Source organism: Tenrec ecaudatus, chromosome 13 (genome assembly GCF_050624435.1).
Source record: "Tenrec ecaudatus isolate mTenEca1 chromosome 13, mTenEca1.hap1, whole genome shotgun sequence".
Lineage (NCBI taxonomy): Eukaryota > Metazoa > Chordata > Mammalia > Afrosoricida > Tenrecidae > Tenrec > Tenrec ecaudatus.
The window spans coordinates 91,382,613-91,401,015 of NC_134542.1; the positions used below are offsets into that span (position 1 = coordinate 91,382,613).

The 18,403-nt window shown below is 47.2% G+C and overlaps 1 protein-coding gene across 1 annotated transcript in view; it reads right to left on the reverse strand.

The window, feature by feature from the left end:
* LYPD6 (LY6/PLAUR domain containing 6) overlaps nucleotides 1–18,403 on the reverse strand; it is a 147,793-nt gene that overhangs the window by 9,085 nt on the left and 120,305 nt on the right. Inside the window, exon 3 of the mRNA XM_075529814.1 lies at nucleotides 14,362–14,460. Within this exon, the coding sequence (XP_075385929.1) occupies nucleotides 14,362–14,460 (99 nt within the window). The remainder of the gene's footprint in view (nucleotides 1–14,361; nucleotides 14,461–18,403) is intronic.

The following is an 18,403-nucleotide window of genomic DNA, read 5'->3' on the forward strand; positions in this document are numbered from 1 at the left end:
GAATAATCCTTCAGGTCGTAATGAGGTTATACGAGAGAATCAAGCCTGCTGAAAACTTCACCTGAAAGGGTTTCGAAGGCTTTTATCTAAAAGATAAAAGCTGGATTTGAATTTCTACCAGGGTAGTTTTGGCTGCGAAAATCTCATATCCTGCCCCTGCGTGATATTCCCAGAGGTTGTGAAACAAAAGTTTTTACTCTGAGATGCCCAGACACTCTGCGAAAATCAGCAGAGGGAAGGAGAGCTTAATTGACTCTTTAAAAACACAACATAGAATGTTTGTGAAATTCACACATAGTCCAAAAATATGTTCTCAATTAAAAAAAAAAGATCAGGGCTCCAATGTCAGTTTCCACTGGCCCCGTGATATTCAGCTTCTAATAACAGGCACTCGGGACAACGAGGAGGCCTGTTGCTCTCAGAGAGAGACTGGCGATGTCAGAAATCCACGGGGCAGTCGAGGGCCGAGGGTTTGTTTGTTGTTCAATAACAGGCAATGGATTTAAATGAAATCTGTATAAAATGATTGGACTTGAAATTATACATTAGAAAACAGCAAGCTCTGTGGTAAAACGTGTTCTTTGCACAGACACGCATAACCATTAAAACAAGGTTGGACTATCAGTTAGAACCAAGTGCAAGAAAATCAACAGGGGTGGGAGTGGAGGGTGGGGGGTCACCTTAAAACTAATGTCATGAATCATCCTGAAGAAGAAAAGGCTAGAGAGTGGCCTGTTCCCGCATGGTCCCCATCCCTCACTCTATGCCCAGCCTTACCTAGCCGCTGTCCTAATTCCAAATTGGCATCTCAGGGACCTTAACCCAAGTGTCAAAATCAAGCTGACCCCATCAGAGCCTTTCTTAGCAGGGACTCTGTTATTAGCTGCCATCCAGGGGGCTCAGGACGACCCCAGCTGTATCAGAATGGAGCACAGCCTGGTCTTTGTGTCTTCTCCACAAGTTCACTAGCACAGTCACTGGTCTTGAAGGCCTTTCAGTCTAGGAAGTCGATCTTCTATATACTATCAGACAGTATGCTGTGGTGATCCTTAGGGTTTGCATCGACTTATTTTCAGAAGTAGGCTGCTCAGTCTTGCTGGTCTAATGTGGTCCGGAAGCTCCAAAGACACCTGGCCTCCCTGGGTAATCTTGCACTATTTTAAAATACCATTTGGCATAGCTTCCACCATCAAAGCAACACGTCGACCACAGTATGGCAAACTGGCCTATGGGTGGTGGCACAGGACCTAGCTATTTATAATTTCCTTGGGAAACTTCCCCATCCTTGACTTCCTGGTTTTGTGTTCTTGCAGTGCAGCGAATTATTTAATATGGCTTTTCAAGCCATAATCTCTGTAACTCCCAATCAAATGGTCCTCTCCTGATCCGGCTGGGGAAGAGGAAGTGAGAGAGGCTCCTGATAGGATTCAGCTGAGTAACTGCTCACAGGTTTAATTGCGATCGCCATCCTGCTGGGAATAAATGGGCCATCACAGAAGTAGGGAGGGAGAATCTCACTACTAGAGAAGAGTCAGGAGGGAAGGATGTCCTTTGGACCCCCCAAGGTCACCATGCATTAAATCTCCTTGACCCAAGTGACAGCCTGGCACTGGAGGAACAGCTGAAGAGCATCAACAGGGGAACCAGGAGCCAGAGCTTGACACAGAGTAGGGGGTTTCCCAGCCCACAGAGCAAGTAAAGTTGAGTGCGTTGGGGCAGGAGGCAAGCTTGTAGAGTTGGGTGACAATGAACACTTAACTGAGTGAGCTGGTTAACTTTGGGTTGAGGCATACAGTAGGGTGGTCTGCTCTTTGGGCATTGATTGGCAGCCCTGAAAGAGTTTTATAACATTGCCTAACCAGGTGGGAAGCACAGCGAAGCGCTAAGGACCAGAGAAAGGCCTGGCTAAGTAGTTACATGTTGGGCTGCGAAGCCAAGGGTCAACTGTCTGAAACCATCAGTGGCACCAAGGAAGCAAAAGGAGGTTTTTTCCGCCTGTAAAAAGTCACAGTCTCAGAAACCCTGTCCTATAAGGTTGCTATGAGTCAGAATTGACGTCGTGCTGGTGAGTTTGGCCAGCATAGCAGAGAAGAAACTATCCTAACTGAACAACCATGTCTTGGGCATTTCTCTGGTCGATTGTAACCTGCTAACTTCCCTTTAATCTTGACTACCGTCTGAGTCCTGAGTGGCCACACAATGGTTATGGCATGTATCAAGCACCCATGACTTTTTGTTGGCCACATTCTTCCATGGTGTACGGATGTAGCAAAGTTTGGAAAGATACCTAAGTTGTTTCCAGGTTAGGAAGTGGTTATGAATACAGCTGCTGGATGTAAAGGCCTTTGGACAGGCTTCTGTGGGGACATTTCTCTTGGAAATGGCGTACATCTGCACTTGAGTTGTTGTAAGAGCTACCTAGCTGGTTTTCGGAGTGACCGAGCAATGTTATATTCCTACCAGCAATACCAGTGTACAAACAACCTACTGTCTCCTCATTCTTAGCATTACGTTTTATTTTTATTTTCAATTTTATCTATGCTGATCTATGTATAGTAGAAACTCATATTTGCAGTTTATATTTCCCTAATGAACAATGATGTTAACTATTTTTTTCTTGTACGTTTTTGTGACTATTGTGTACATCAAGTTAATTCCAACTCATAGTAATCTTACTTGCCAACTATCTTTTTGGATAAAATGCCTTATTTTGGGGGGGGGGTGGGCAGGCCTATTTTTTAATTGGATTGTTTTTGCTTAAATTTTTCAACAGTTTTATTGGCACATAATATCCACATCATAGAATTGAACGGAATTCAATTGCTCAAACACATCAAGAGGGAATTGTACAATCACCACCACATCCATCTTTGGGCATCCTTTGCCTCCCTCCCTCCCAGGGTTGACACATCCCCCCCCAAAGCGAGCTGTTCAATCACAACCAGTGCTGGGCTCCCTGCCCCCTCACAAAATGCTTTCATTTTTAAAAAAAAACTGTTGAGCTTTGAACCTTCTTTGTGTATTCTAGATATTAGTCCCTTGTCAAATACAGTCATTTTTCAAACACCGTCTCCGAATATATAGTCTGTCTTTTAATTCTCTTAACAGGTTCTTTTGCAGATAAAAAGTTTTAAATTTTTATAAAGTCAAATTTATTAAATTTTTTGGTTATTCTTCCTACTCTTTTGTTTCTTTGTTTTTAAATCATTTTATTGGGGGCTTTTACAACTCTTATCGCAATCCATACATCCATCCATGTGTCAAGCACATTTATACATTGGTTGCCATGATCATTCTCAAAACATTTGCTTTCTACTTGAGCCTTTGGTATCAGCTCCTCATTTTTCCCCCTCCCTCCCCGCTGCCCACTCCCTCATGAACCCTTGATAATTTATAATTATTATTTTGTCATATTTTACACTGTCCAATGTCTCCCTTCACACACTTTTCTGTTGTCCATTCCCCAAGGAGTTTATATGTAGATCCTTATAATCGGTTCCTATCTTCCCTCCACCCTCCTAGTATCACCACTCTCACCACTGGTCCTGAAGGGATCATCTGTCCGGGATTCCCTGTGTTTCCAATTCTTATTTGTACCAGTGTATATTCTCAGGTCTAATGGATTTGTAAAGTAGAATTGTGATCATGATAGTGGGGCAGAGAGGAAATATTAAAGAACTAGGAGAAATTTGCATATCTCATCGTTGCTATACTGCACCCTGACTGGCTCGTCTCCTCCTCACAACTCCTCTGTAAGAGGATGTCCAGTGTTTAGTTGCCTACAGAAGGGCTTTGGGTCCCCACTCCGCAGTCCCCCCTCATTCACGATATGAGTTTTTGTTCTTTGATGCCTTATACCGGATCTCTTCGACACCTCGTGATCACACAGGCTGGTGTGCTTCCATGTGGGCTTTGTTGTTTCTGAGCTCGATGGCCTCCAATATTGAGGGGATTTTTGTACAGTTCAAAATTTTATTTCACTCTTTCTATTTTAAATTTATTTCCTTAGAGTTTCTATTATATAATTCATTTGACGTGTGTTCATAATCATTCATTGATGTATTTTATCGTGACTGCTTTAAGATCCTCAGTAGATAACTCTGTCATCTCAGTGTTGGCATGTATGAATTTTCACTTGCCATTCAGTTTGAGACTTTCCTGGTCAGATGACCCGTATTTTATTGGGGCATTTTAAAACTTTGAGTCTCATTTCAGCCCTCGGTGTTAACTGTCCTTCTTGGACACTCTCCAGTGGGGCATGCAGGGAGGTGCATCTCATTAGTGCCAGGTAGAGCTAGAAGTCCCGACTGCCTCTCAGCCTTCCTTCCCTGCTGCGGGCTTGTCTTACTATTTCTCAGTGGAGTGGCAGTTCCAGTCCCCTCTGGCTTCCTCCAACATGCCCCCCTAGCTGAGAAGAACAAGAGTGCCTAATGGATGTCTCCACAGGGGTGTGCCTCCCCATGACAGTTATAACTATCCACTAGGCCTCCCCTGAGACCACCTGAGGACAGAAGGGGATGGCCATGTAATTCTTAAAGGGCAAATGTGAAAGTCCAAGCTCCCTACATGGTCTCTACTGACATCTGTTCCAGCTATGAGCCCATGCCTCATTTACAGCCTGTTTGGCGGGGATGGGGGAGGATAAGCCTAGGCATTTCCTTTAGCCATTGCTGGTGTGGGTAGGGTGAGGCCACAGTACTCTCTCCGCCACCCCTCCACCCCCTACCCCCAACTCCCAGCTCTTGTCTGCCCTGCCCTCCTGTGGAATTAGGCTGGAGTTGAGCAGTGATTTTCTGCAACTTTTTTGTATTGTTAGGTCTCCTTCCTGAACACTTGACTAAGCAGAGCAAGCTTTCCCCCCAAGCCCATTTTGTCTGTGGTCACTGACATTTCTAGGTTTCTAGCCTCTTGAGCTCTGAGTATAAAATATGTGAGGCAAAATCAAAACCGGGAACACTCCCCTTTGCCGATTTCCCTGGCTCCTGAGGCCCCTAGCCAGTGTTTGTTTGTCTCAGACACCCATGTGATGGTCAGGGTTGTAATTTAGCAGGATGAATAGAAACACATGACGACTCCATTTCCCAGAAGTCCTCAGGTCTTCTAATGCTTAGGGCCAAATGATTTTTCCCTTGGGTGGGGGCGACCCCATGCAGTGCAGGGTGTTTAGCAACACCCCCCACTGACATCCACTAAACCAACTTAGCCTCTTGTCATCAAGTCGATGCCAACTCATAGAGCCCAAGAGGACAGGGCAGGATAGAACTGCCTGAGAGGGTTCCCAAGGCTGCCAATCTTGATGGGAGCGGACAGCCCACCTTTCTCCCCCAGAGGGGTTGGTGGGAACCAAATCGCTGGTCTTTCGGCTAGCAGGCGAGTCACTAACCACTGCCCCACCAAGGCTCCTCGTTGGCAGGAGCCCCCTCCATTTCCACAATCAAACAGGTTAATAGACCTAGACAAATGAAGGGGAAAATTACTTCTAGTTGAGCCCTACTGCTCTAGACTATCTTCCTCTTGAGAGAAAGATTCGTTCTTACTTGTGTCTGCATCCCCTGCAGCCTATAACACAGGGATGTGTGCAGGGCAGGCCCTTCCCACGTCAGGAACAGCGCTGGCTGAGTGGGAGGGATGCAGCTAGCAGAGCTTGCCAACTCTGAGTTGAACAAAATTGAAATGTTTAATTTAAGTGTTCCATCATATTTGCAGACATATCTCATTTCACATTTTTGTTTTTGCGCGGTGCTGCCAAGTTGGCTGTGACTCAGAGGGGCTCTGTGTGCAGTTGAAGGAGGTGCTGCTAGTCTCATGCCGCCCTCCCCTGCTGCCTGAGCCCTTGTCGCAGCCTCTAGGTCAGGCCAGCTCCTTGGAGGTCTCCTCTTTTACTGACCCTTTACTAAGCATGGACTCCCTTTCCAGGGACTGGACTCTCCTAATGACATGTCCAGCGTTAAGTAGTCTCATTAAATTTTAAAGCAAAACAACACTGACTTACACATCTACTCACAGCGTAACCTCATGATGCCGGCAGAAGTGTACATTGTGTAACCACTTTGGAAAACTGCTCTGCAGAGGCAACTAAAACGGAACGTACTGCGTATTCTATGAGCCAGCAATTCCACTCCTAAGATACCCCCCAAATGTGAATCTCCATCTATATTAAGTTCAGACTGTTCAGAACGATTTGGATAGCCCTAAGTGGGAAACAACAAAGATGCCTGTTATAGATTGAACAATGCCCCCCCACCCCCTACCTCCAAATATGCGTTGTGTATCCTAACCTCTCTCCCTGTGGCTGTAATCCTCTCTGGAAATAGGTTGCCTTTGTTATGTTCATGGGGAAGGAGTAGGGTACCTGTATCCTGAGTCCATCTCTTTTGAGATATAAAAGAAATTAAACAAGGAAGTGGAGGCGAGAGGTCAGATACATGCTGATAACACAGATCTCCGAAGAAGCCAAGAAGCTGAAGCTGAAGAGTCAAGGTCAAGGAAGGACCCTCCTCTGGAGGCAACAGACTTGTAGCCTCCCTACTGTGGGACCGCACCTTTCTGTACCGCAAAGCCACCCCCTCATGGAATTTCCGCTACTGCGGTACTAGATAACTAGAACAGAAGTTGGTCCAGAGGGTGGGGTGCTATTCCAACAGATTCCTACACTGTGGAAGCACTTTGGAACTGGGCGATGGGAAGGGGCTGAAAGAGTTTAAAGGTGCCTGAGAATAAACGCATTGAAGGGCAAAGACCTCCTTCTAGAGGGAGAGAGCCTTCTCCCAGGGCTGAATTCAGACGTCCAGCCTGCGGAACTGTGAGACTCCATCTGTCTGCGTTAAAGCCATCGGCGGGCAGAGTTTCTGTTGTAAGAGCACTAGAAAACTAAGAAACAAGAAACTAAGGCAATGCTCGCCAATGGTAGAAGGAATAAATTAGAGTACGTTTTCACAAAACAGTAAGAATGAAGGAAGTACAGCCAAGAGCCCGAATCGCAGGAAACCCACGAGACAGGCCAGAACTGCCCCTGTGCATTTTTGAGCAAGGCTGTCACTCTTCATGGCAGCCAGAAGCCTCGTCTTTCTTCTACAGAGTGGCTCATAGATTAGGACTGCTGACCTTGGGGTTAGCAGCTGTGGAAGTCAGATATTATGCCAACTAGATACTCTTGGCTTGGGGTGGTGTTCAACCTGTCAATCAAGTGGTAGCTTGATGGATGATTCCTCCTTGAGGGTGTGGCTTCTTATAAGAATGACAGAAATGGGGACTCTCCCTCTCTTTGCTCCATTGCCTTCTGGCCTGCTGGGATTCTGTGTGGCCTGCCTGACCCTGAAAGGGGCCGACACCCCGGCCACGTTCTTACTGAACGTGGCTCCCCGGGACTCTGCGCTCACAAGAACATGTTCTTGATTCCCAGCTCACCTTTCTGCTTTCCCTGTCTGTGGCTTTGAGAGGGACTTATGGATTTGAGGCAGGACTGGGCCAGCATGCCTTCTTGATGTAGAATCACTTCTGGACATCAAGCTCTTTCTTATGCATCGAGAAACTGGATCTGTTTCTCCAGACAACCGGCCCAACACAGCAGCCTAGGATGCAACTACTATGCGGCCAGGGTTCCTGGAAGTATCACTAGATCTAACAAGACAGATAAATTGCACATAATAATACTGAATGCATGAAGACAGAGAGCACATGCCGTATGATTTTACTTCTCGAAAGAATAAAAGATGAGGCAAAAGGAATGAAAGTCAGGACAGTGGCCCAGGTTAGGGGCAGTGACTGAGAATGGACGGGAGGAGAGCTGCTGGGCCGCTGCGGAGGGAGGGTCTGTTTTTCCATCCGGATGTTGCTGGTTACCTGGGTGCATTCCATCTGTGAAAATGTGCCACACCATTTGATTACTGTTCTCTAGGTACGATGCACCACAATCAAACATCCAAAAGAGAGGAAAGTGAAGAAAAAGGAACCCAAGATGAAAGAACACAGGTTTATAAAGAACACAGGTTTAAAAAGGAACCCAAGATGAAAGAACACAGGTTTATAAAGAACACAGGTTTAAAAAGGAACCCAAGGTGAAAGAACACAGGTTTATAAAGAACACAGGTTTAAAAAGGAACCCAAGGTGAAAGAACACAGGTTTATAAAGAACACAGGTTTAAAAAGGAACCCAAGGTGAAAGAATACAGGTTTATAAAGAGGATGAACCACAAATCGAGTTGCAGATACACTGAATTATTTAACGTATGCTAATTAGGGATTCTCACTTGGTCTCTAGGATGCAGGCATCAGATTAGCCTCCTGGCTCTCCTGGCCCTATCAATCAATCTCCAAAGACCCTTAAAAATGATTCCTTTGCTTTTCGTGCCCCAAGTAAGACATTCCCCGTGGCAGAAATTAAAAATAAATACTCCTCAAACCCGATGGGGTCATAATTAACTCTCCCTTTACCTTGCGGTCCACATCTCTTGAGAAAACTGCTGGTGTTTAAAAGTTACAGATCACAAACTCTTCTTCGGGAGAGCAGCACACTTGTTTGCAGAGCCTCCCCCATAAAGGAAAGGCCCAACCCAGGAAGCAAAGCGCTTGTGACCAGGAAAAGTCCAAATGAAACTAAAAAGGGAGCACTCTGTGCCATCCAGCTGGTTCCGACTTATAGCGACCCTGTAGGGCAGGGTAGAACGGCTCCTGAGAGCATCTGAGACCATAACTCTTAACGGCACTAAAAAGCCTCATCTTTCTCCCAAGGGGAGGTTGATGGTTTTGAACTGCTGTCCTTTCAGTTAGCAGCCCAATGCATAACCACTACACCACTAGAGCTTCTATTGCCAAGGTGCCCAAAACCCACACTCCAAACTCACTGCCATCAAGTGGGTGGCGACTCATTGCAACTGTACAGGACAGAGTAGAGTGTAGCCTGTGAGTTTCAGACTGCACCCTTCAGGGGAGTAGAGAGCCCTTTCTCCCACGGAGTGACTGGGCAGTTCGAATTGCTGACCTTGAAATTAGCAGCTAATGAGCAGCCATTGTGCTACCAAGGCTCCTAGACACAGTAAAGATACAATGAAACAAACAAACAAACCAAGAACAACACAAGAACGAATATGTAGAAGAATGCATAGGAATCTGCCAGGGCAAGTAAGGATGTGAAGAAGTTGGGAAATCGAGTGGCAAAGAAAAGAAAAGCGCACTGAGGCGAGCCCAATGGGTGATACCAGTTCTCCCGAGAGGCCTGTGCTGATTCGGCAGCTGCCGGGTGAAGAGGCGGTGACAACCTGCAGCTCTGTGTTGAATGGCTTGGGAGGTGAGACCAGGAGTTCGGCGCTCCCAGCGCAGCCAGACGAGATGGAGGGAGGGGGACAGAAAAGTGAGACTGAGGTTCTGTGAAGGCCTGTGCTGGTGGCATGTTCCTTCCGGCGCTTTTCAAAATGCATTCCCTTAGCTTTTCCTGTCAGTGCCAAGAGCTGGCAGCCCTCCATGAGCTGCTGGTGAGCGTTTGACCATTCTGGAAATGGTGAGGTAGCTTCTAGCAACGGCTGAGTGGGCACACCGATGCCCAGCAATTCCCCTTCCTGGTGGCCTGGTGGTTAGGGGTCGGGCTGCTAAGGCCAATGTCAGCAGTTTGGAACCACCAGCTGCTCCGTGGGAGATGAAGAGTGACAGGCTGGGAAATGCACAGGGCCCTTCTAGCTGTCCTGTAGGGCCACGGCGAGTCGGCCTCGACTCGGTTACGTTCTTGGAAACCCACAGGGGCAGTTCTAGCCTGCCCTACAAGGTCACTGGAAGCCAGAGTGGACTCGATGGCAGTGGCTTCTTTTGGAGTGAGGGTATGGCTCCATCGCTGTCCCAAGGGACACGGACAAGAAGGGGCAGAGCATCCGGGCGCAGTAGCTCTTCTGCTGCTACACCCAGATAGCAACTAATGCCCTGTCCGTTGGGCCAGTGACCTTTGTCTTGCTGGTTTTGATATTTGAGACATTCCAATCTTAGCTGTCCCAGCTACATGGACTACTTACTCATAGGCTTGCTTTTTCACTGCGTGGCAAGCTGTTTGGGTTGTTTCGCCTTGTGTGCCTCAATGCAGGACTTTCTATTTATCTTCTAAAGGTATTGGCAACGAGATAAAAGTTGGAGGGAAAAGAAGTACAGAAGGTAATTTACATGAGCCCATATGTGAAGGCCCAAGGTGAGTGGATGTCATGCACCAGGACTCAGAGGCTGCAATGCTGAATGTAGTTAGGCTTCGTCTCTCAGGTAAGAGACTTCAAGAACCATGATCTACCTTATACGATACTTCAATGGGTTTGTTTGTTTGTTTTAGTTGTGGATTCACTGGAGATAAAACTTTGAGGGGATAAAAACCGAAGTTTTTATTTTGAAAAACAATAGACCATCTGTGATACTTCTAGGTATCTGCACTTCGATAGAGTCTAGAGAGAGCGTGTGCTTTAGAGAAATTGGGGGTTTACAAGAAAAAGTGTAGAGAAAGGACAAAGTTCCCTTTCTGTATCTCCTTTTGACCCAGTGCACAATGTATCTCCTGTCAATACCGTGTCTCACCACAATGGTAGAAATTAGTACATTATGACTAAGTGAAGAATATAGTTTCCATTAGGGGTCACTCTGTGTGACAGCTTCTAGGTCTGGACAAATACATAATGGCTTGTGCGCCCATCGTGGTCTCCTGCAGAAGAGTTTCATGCTCCTAAAATGCCCTCACTTGAAAGAGTGGATTTTGACTTCTAAAGCAAGCATCGCAAGGGAACGTCCCATCTTCCTCGGGGGAACTCAAGTCATAGTGCTACCACTCATTTCTCTCCCTCTGGGATGACGGATGTACTTGTGCACCATCAGACTTGGACCGGCTCGGCGACATACAGACGGAGGCTGCAGAGAGCTCCAATTCACAATGTGTGCACCCCCCCCCCCACTATTATGCATGCTCTCTGCCACCTTGGTGCAGTGCTAACCTAATCCGCAGAGGAGCATCCTCTCACTTCCTGAATAATAGCTCCGAGCAGCAGCAATGCTGGCAGCAAATCCCTTAGGTTTGCCCTCTCCCGCAGCCAGGAGCCCAAAGTGTCCTGAATACACATGCAAATCATCCTGTAGCTTGTTTCTAGCAGGTGCCACCCAGCTCTTCTCAGGTTTGGCTGCCGACTCAAGTGACCCTGGAGGCCACAACAGAACTGCTCTTGGGGGCTTTCTGAGACTGTAATTCTTTCTAGGAGTAGAAAGTCTCATTTTTCTCCTGTGGAGTGACTGCTGGCTTTGAACGGCCGACCTTGAGGTGAACAGCCCAACGCGTAACTACGACACCACTAGGGCTCCAAGCCGATATACTCCTACCAATAGCCCAAATAAGAATCTCTGGGAGCGGCACCAAACCAAACACCAAACGCATTGTGGTTGAGTCCATTCTAATTCAGATCATCCACCCTACAGGATAGTGGAGAACGGCCCTGTTGTGTTTCCAAGGGTATTGTCTTCCCAGAAGCACACTGTCACCTTTGTTCTTGGACTGGCTGGTGGTGGGTTGGGACTATTGACCATCAGCAGGTACCAGGATTTGAAACTTACCAGGTGATTTCAGTGGGCAGTCAGTTTTGAACCTCTGGGGTTACCAGCCCCCTTGCCCCCAATGCAGGCACACTTGTTCTACAGCAGTAATATTTGGCTCATCCAGAAACCACCCAGTGAGTCCTAAAGACCATCAGAACTGGAGCCGTATGCAGAGGGTGAGCTATCTAGCTTGTCACTGGATAGTCTCTAGTGTCTCCTCCTGCCTTTCTTCCCTGTGAGCTTTTAGGACCCTATTGGCATATGTATGGGGCCCTGGAGGATAACTCGCTGGGTTGTGAACCACAAGGCCAGCAGTTCAAAACCATCAGTCACTCCATGGGAGAAAGACAGGGCTTTCCACTCCCATAAAGATTTACAGTTTCGGAAACCCACGGGGCAGGTCTCCTGTATCCTCCAGGGCCGCTAGGGGTCAGAATGGGCTGGAGGGCAGTGGGTTCTTTGTATTCACAGACCTACCTATGATCAAACAAGGAAAAAGTAGAAATGATTATGCAACAATTCACTTTCTATTAAATCTTAATGACGGCTCCTCCCTCCGCTCAGAGATGCAGACTCAGAGCTGTGAATCATCCAGTGGAGTCACTTCAGAGCTGGAGCACCCAATAAGCAAGGTAAGCACAGGCTTACTTGTGTTTACCTACTAATCTGCAGTGAATCATTTCACTGTGTCTGCAGCTGACTCGGCCATACTTGCTAACCGGTAGTCAAGAGTTTCACATTTGTTTTTATAGCCTTATCTTTGATGTGAAACTGACCGTGTGAAATGATTCACTACAGATTAGAAGAATCAGTGAGCCCGTGCTTACCTTGCTTACTGGGTAAACACACACCCTGCTCCAGCAGCAGCAGCATCATTGGGAAACGTGCTAGAAATGCAGATTTGCAGGGCTTACTCGCCCTTTATGGAATCAGACCCCTGATCGGAGGCAGACATGTGCTTTAACAAACCTGTCAGGGAAACAGCGCATGCTGAAGTTTGAGCCCTCTTTTCAGAAACTTGTAGGCAGGACCCAGTGTCCCTAGGTGGTATAAATAGTTCATGGACTGACTGTTCATACACACACACACACACACACACGCACGCACGCACACACCCCACACTGGTGGGTTGAGTCCAACTTTGGTCAAAAGGCAAGTAGGAACAGAGCCCGGCAACCTACTTGGGGAAAATCAACCATTAAAACCCCTACGGAGTAAACACGGATGGAGTCGTCATTCGTCAGATCCAATTTGACGGCAACTAGCATGCTCGTTCACAGACAGGGCAGACACTCCGGTGGTTTTAAAAGAGCGTAACAAGTATTTCTCCAGTGCAGTCGAGCTGGGGACTCCAGCTGAGGTCACACAGTACTGGGTAAAGTGGTCAGTATCTGCCTCTTGACTACAGTTTCCCTGGTCTCCCAGTTTCTAACCCACCAGAGGGATAGAAATCCACCGGGCTGAGTAGGAGAGCTCCCCATGCATTACGTTGAAAAACAAACTGGGTTTGTTGGCGGTGTGTTGATTTTGACACCTGCAACGAACTTAGTTGGTTTGAGCTGCAAACTGCTCAAATATGGGTCGAGAGAAGATGGCCCAGCCGTGCTCTGCTGCTCCAAATGAATCAACCGATTAACAGCAGTCCCAGTTGCCAAATAGAGACATCTTTTTAAAAAACGGGACTTAAAAGATGTTGCAAAGAGGTGCCTCTTCACTCTAATCTGGAGCGTGGGGTCAAGTTTTCATGTTTCAAGTGAGCATCTATCTTATCCTTGAAAGAGAGCTCATTAACAGTTTTAAAAAGTCAGAATTTTTTTTTGTTCAATGATGACATTCAGAAACCCAGCTTTCATGTAATTTCAGGGCAAAGGTCTGCGTAATATAACTGCTGAATGGATTCTTTCTGTGAACATCGTTTTATAATTGACACGGAGGAGGCACCTAGGCAATGGCTGACACTTCAAGGAAGAGTGGACATCATGCTAGCTGTGCTGCGTTTGGCTGAGCCTGAGGTGGAATGGATCACTTACCTCTTCTGGAACTCCAAAGATGCTTCATGAGAAAGGGGGCAGTCTGATGGCTGAGCTGATGTCTTGGAGAGTCTTTGATGATAACTTTTTGAGGTGGCATAAAAGATCTACTCCCTGGCGGGAGGATGGGGAGCGGGGGAGTGGCGGGACCTGGCTACCACCAGGAAAGGAGAGCAGGGAGCAGCGTATGTCCTTTGGACCCAGGGTACCTGCTCTCACAAGCTCCTAGACTCAGGAGGAAGATTGCACCAAGATACATGGGAATGTCCAGGGAATGCTGGGCCCACAGATGTTGAAAAACAAAAAACAGCCTTCCCCAGGATTGGTAGAGAGGGAAAGTCTTTCAATAGAACTGGTGCCCTGAATTTGGACCTTTAGCCTCCAAAACGGAAGATAAATGTCTGTTACAATAAAAAGATCTACTACTACTTAGAGCAGGTGCCCTCAAACTACGGCCCGCAGGCCACGTGCAGCCTGCTGAGGACATTTATCCGGCCTGCCGGGTGTTTTTGCCTCATTTGTTTTTTTACTTCAAAATAAGATATGTGCAGTGTGCATAGGAATTTGTTCATAGTTTTTTTTAAAACTATAGTCTGGCCCTCCAATGGGTCTGAGGGACAGTGAACTGGCCCCCTGTTTAAAAAGTTTGATGATCTCTGATTTAGAGGCTCTGGCAAGAGCGGTGCCTGAAAGTGCATGCACACCGCTCTCCAAGCGAGCACCCAAGTCCACAGCACTGTCATGCACGGATCACTCTGGGACCCCTGTGGGGGTGCTGGGGGGTTACCTCGTGGACAGTAGATGTCTGGCGCCCACCGGTTGCATTCATAATTGTCTGCTGCCTTTTCACAGGTGAAGCACTTAAATCCCCCAGGGTATGGCGTGGCTGCAAAAAAGGAAGGAGAAAGTAGATTTCAGAGGACACAGAGCCAGGCACCAGGAAGCTAGACAATGTCATTAAAGGGTTCTCAATACAGTTTGGGAGTGTCTTACAAAATGAAACAGGCAAGTACCCTGTGAGCCAGCCAGCAACGGCGCTCTTTGCCATTTGTCCCGAAGAACTGATAACATGCGTTCACACCAATATCTGCACTTGCTGTTCATGGCAGCTGTATTCCTAAAAGCCCCCAAGCAAGAAATATCCCAGATGTCTTTTAGCAGGGGACTAGTTAAAAATCGGTGGTGCGTCCATACTAGTACCAGTCAGCAGTGAAAAGGAACGGACTGCTGACTATCAAAGAAATTAAGCTGAATGTAAAAAGCCAGTCCCCAAAGGCTACACGGTCCGCCCACCCACCCCAACCCCGATTTTCCACTTTTGACATTTTAGAATAGGAAGACAGGTTAGTGGTTGTCAAGGGTTAGCGATGAGGGACAGGCAAGGGGATGTGAGGGCAACAAGAAGACTCTTCATTCAGCATCAGTACTAGGGCGGTGGACACACATATCCACACACAGGAGAAACCCAGATCAAACCATATATGCAAGCGTACCCGCGCCAAGGAGTACCAGGAACACTGGGCAAAGCTGAGCAATGTGAGTGGATGAACTAGACTGGGATACCATAGTTCTTCAAGACCTGACCGTTGGGGGGAAACTAGAGTGCACAGAGCGTCTCCTTATTATTCCTCACAATTGCATGTGAACTTGCAATTATCTCAATAAAAATTTCAACAAAAGAGCCATCTTCTGAATTTTATCTACTCTACAGAGAGGCCCTGAGAGATGGGATACTCTAATTATGTCAAACTGCACTTCGGACCATCTGGTTTTATTTTGTGTGGACCACCTTCTCACCAGAGAAGGAGCCACCGTGCTAACTGAAAGGCCAGTGGTTTGAACGTGCTGTCCACGTGGAGGGAGAAAGAGGTGGTGGTCTGCTTCGAGAAAGGTGTCAGCCTAGGAGACCCCAGAGGAAGTTCCCCTCTGCCCTTCAGGGTCGCTGTGAGTTGGAGCTATGTCAGTGCCACATGTCCCCGATCTATGTCAGTGCCACGTGTCGTCTCTGATCTATGTCAGTACCATGTGTCCCTGATCTATGTCAGTGCCACGTGTAGTCCCCGATCTATGTCAGTGCCACGTGTCGTCCCCGATCTATGGCAGTATCATGTGTTGTCCCGATCTATGTCAGTGCCGCATGTCGTCCCCAATCTATGTCAGTACCACGTGTCATCCCCGATCTATGGCAGTGCCACGTGGCATCCTTGATCTATGTCAGTACCACGTGTCATCCCCGATCTATGGCAGTACCACGTGTCATCCTTGATCTATGTCAGTGCCACGTGTCGTCCCCAATCTATGTCAGTACCACGTGTCATCCCTGATCTATGTCAGTGCCACGTGTCGTCCCCGATCTATGGCAGTATCATGTGTCATCCCGATCTATGGCAGTGCCACGTGTCCTTGATCTATGTCAGTACCATGGTTCCCTGATCTATGTCAGTACCGTGTGTCCCGGTCTATGTCAGTACCACGTGTCGTCCCTGATCTATGTCAGTACCACGTGGCGTCCCTGATCTATGGCAGTGCCACGTGGCGTCCCTGATCTATGGCAGTACCACGTGTCATCCCCGATCTATGGCAGTGCCACGTGTCATCCTTGATCTATGGCAGTGCCACGTGGCGTCCCCGATCTATGGCAGTACCACGTGTCATCCTTGATCTATGTCAGTGCCACATGTCCCCGACAAGACGGTCGTGCATTATCTGCTGAAGTCCTCACGCTCCGAGGTTCCCTCACGAAACTCAGTGTTATGATTTGTGAACATGCTGAGAGTAAAAGACCATCATAAGGAAAACCTTTTTCATGGGGCTCCTGACTGACATCAGCTCTGACTTCAGACAGAGCCAAGGAATACATACCTTAGTCTTGTGCGACACCTTCGGGGACACATGGGTGTATAGTTATGGACAGTGGGTTGGATCAAAATACTATTTCTGACCAGTTTTGAACGACAAAAGTGGAGACTTCTAGGGCCGTAATTTTAGCTGCTCAGATCTGACATGGTTAAGCATCTTTGAGGATGGCAAACCCAAACCAAGTGCACTATCGTCCAGCCCATGGGGACTCACAGTCACCCTATCGGACAGGATAGAGCTTCCCCCATGAGCTTCTGGACTGTAACTCTCTACAGGAAGAGAACGCTTCAATCACCTTGACGCAGAGGGTGCCACTTAAGAGAGGAGGACCTATTGCTAAAATGTGTGCTTGCTTACGCAGGGGCAACCTCCTACGGGCCCTTTGGGGCACAAGTTCAAACATCCAGGTCTCTGTCTGTCTGTCTGTGGGTGTTAGGAGCAGGCTGCTTGGGGGACGTGGTGAGCAGGTGCAATTTGGGGTGAATTCTAGTGAGGGGTCTCTTGGTGAAGGAAATGGTCAATGGGACGGTTTGCTGACCACAAAGAGGCTCCGTTCCACCAAGCGGGACCTTGGAAGATAGGCCTGGTGGTGTATTTCAAAAAAACAAAAATCAGTCGCTGAACATCCTTTGGGACACAGTTCTGTTTTGACGATGAGGCATCAACTTGATGGCGACTGCTTCCAGTTAACTCTAGTGGTCTAGCCTGAGAGAGAAGAACCTTCTTCAGCAAGGCCCTCCTTCTTCTGCTCCCCCCCCCCCAAAAAGAGTATCCCCCAGACACTTTCATGCACTGCCTTGCATTTAAGCTCAGGGGACTCGGTGTCACGTGAAAGTCATGCTCTGGAGCGCCTTCTGGCAGCATTCCAGGATGAGGATTTACAAGTGATGTCTCCGGCCAGCTGTTCTCTATTCTTCTCACTCACATTCTTTTCACTGTGCCCTTGTGTGCCATCAAGCCCAGGCCGATGTGACAGAGTGGACTTGCCCCGAGGGATTTCCTAGGCTATAATCTTTTCTGGAAAATATCTCCTGGTCTTTCCCACTCCAGACCCACTGGTGGGTTTGAACTGCCAACCATTCAGTGAGCAGCTGAGGACTTAACCACTAGGTCTTCAGGGTTCCTACTTGGTGCTTATAATTATAGAGTATAATAATTATATAATATTATAATTATAGAGTATAATAATACTGAGCACATGTAGTTTATATTCTCTTCTAATTTTATTAGAATATGTTACTCTAATCATATTAGAATATATCCTCATTCTAATATATTCTATGTAGGATATACTTGTTATAAAGAGTATAATCAATTGCTTGTTTGGTACCTAAAGAACTTTACCTTTCATAAACAAAACGTGTGTGTGTGTGTATGTGTGTGTGTAATTCAGGGCTTCAACCTGTTTGTTCCAGTTCAATCTGCTGATAATTTGCACTTCTCCCTCCTATCTACTGAACTAGAATCTACGTTTTAAACAACATTGTACATAAGAATCACCTAGGGACCTATAAGGCTCACAATCTATAGGAATCATCTGGGGATCTTGTTAACATGTAGATGGATTCAGTATATCTGGGGGGGGAATGCAAATTTTGAACTGGGAGGGGGTGTGTCAAACCAGAATGAACCAGTTGGGGAAAAAAAAGTGAGTTTTGACTCAGAGAGACCTTATAAAACAGAACAGAGCTATCCCTGTGGCTTTTCAAGACTGTAACTCTGTATATAGGAGTAGGAAGTCTCATCTTTCTCTCAAGGAGCAGTTAGCTGGTGGTTTCAAACTGCCAACCAACACAACCACTACACCACCAGGACTTCTGAACAGGTTCCCAGCCCTGGCCAATTTGTAAAATCACCTGGCCTATTTGAACGTGGCAAAGGCTCAAGCAGTTCATCCTCGGGAGACAACTGTTTCCCTCGCAGATGGCTGAGCAAGCATATCCCACTGGGGAAAATAACCATCTGGGATA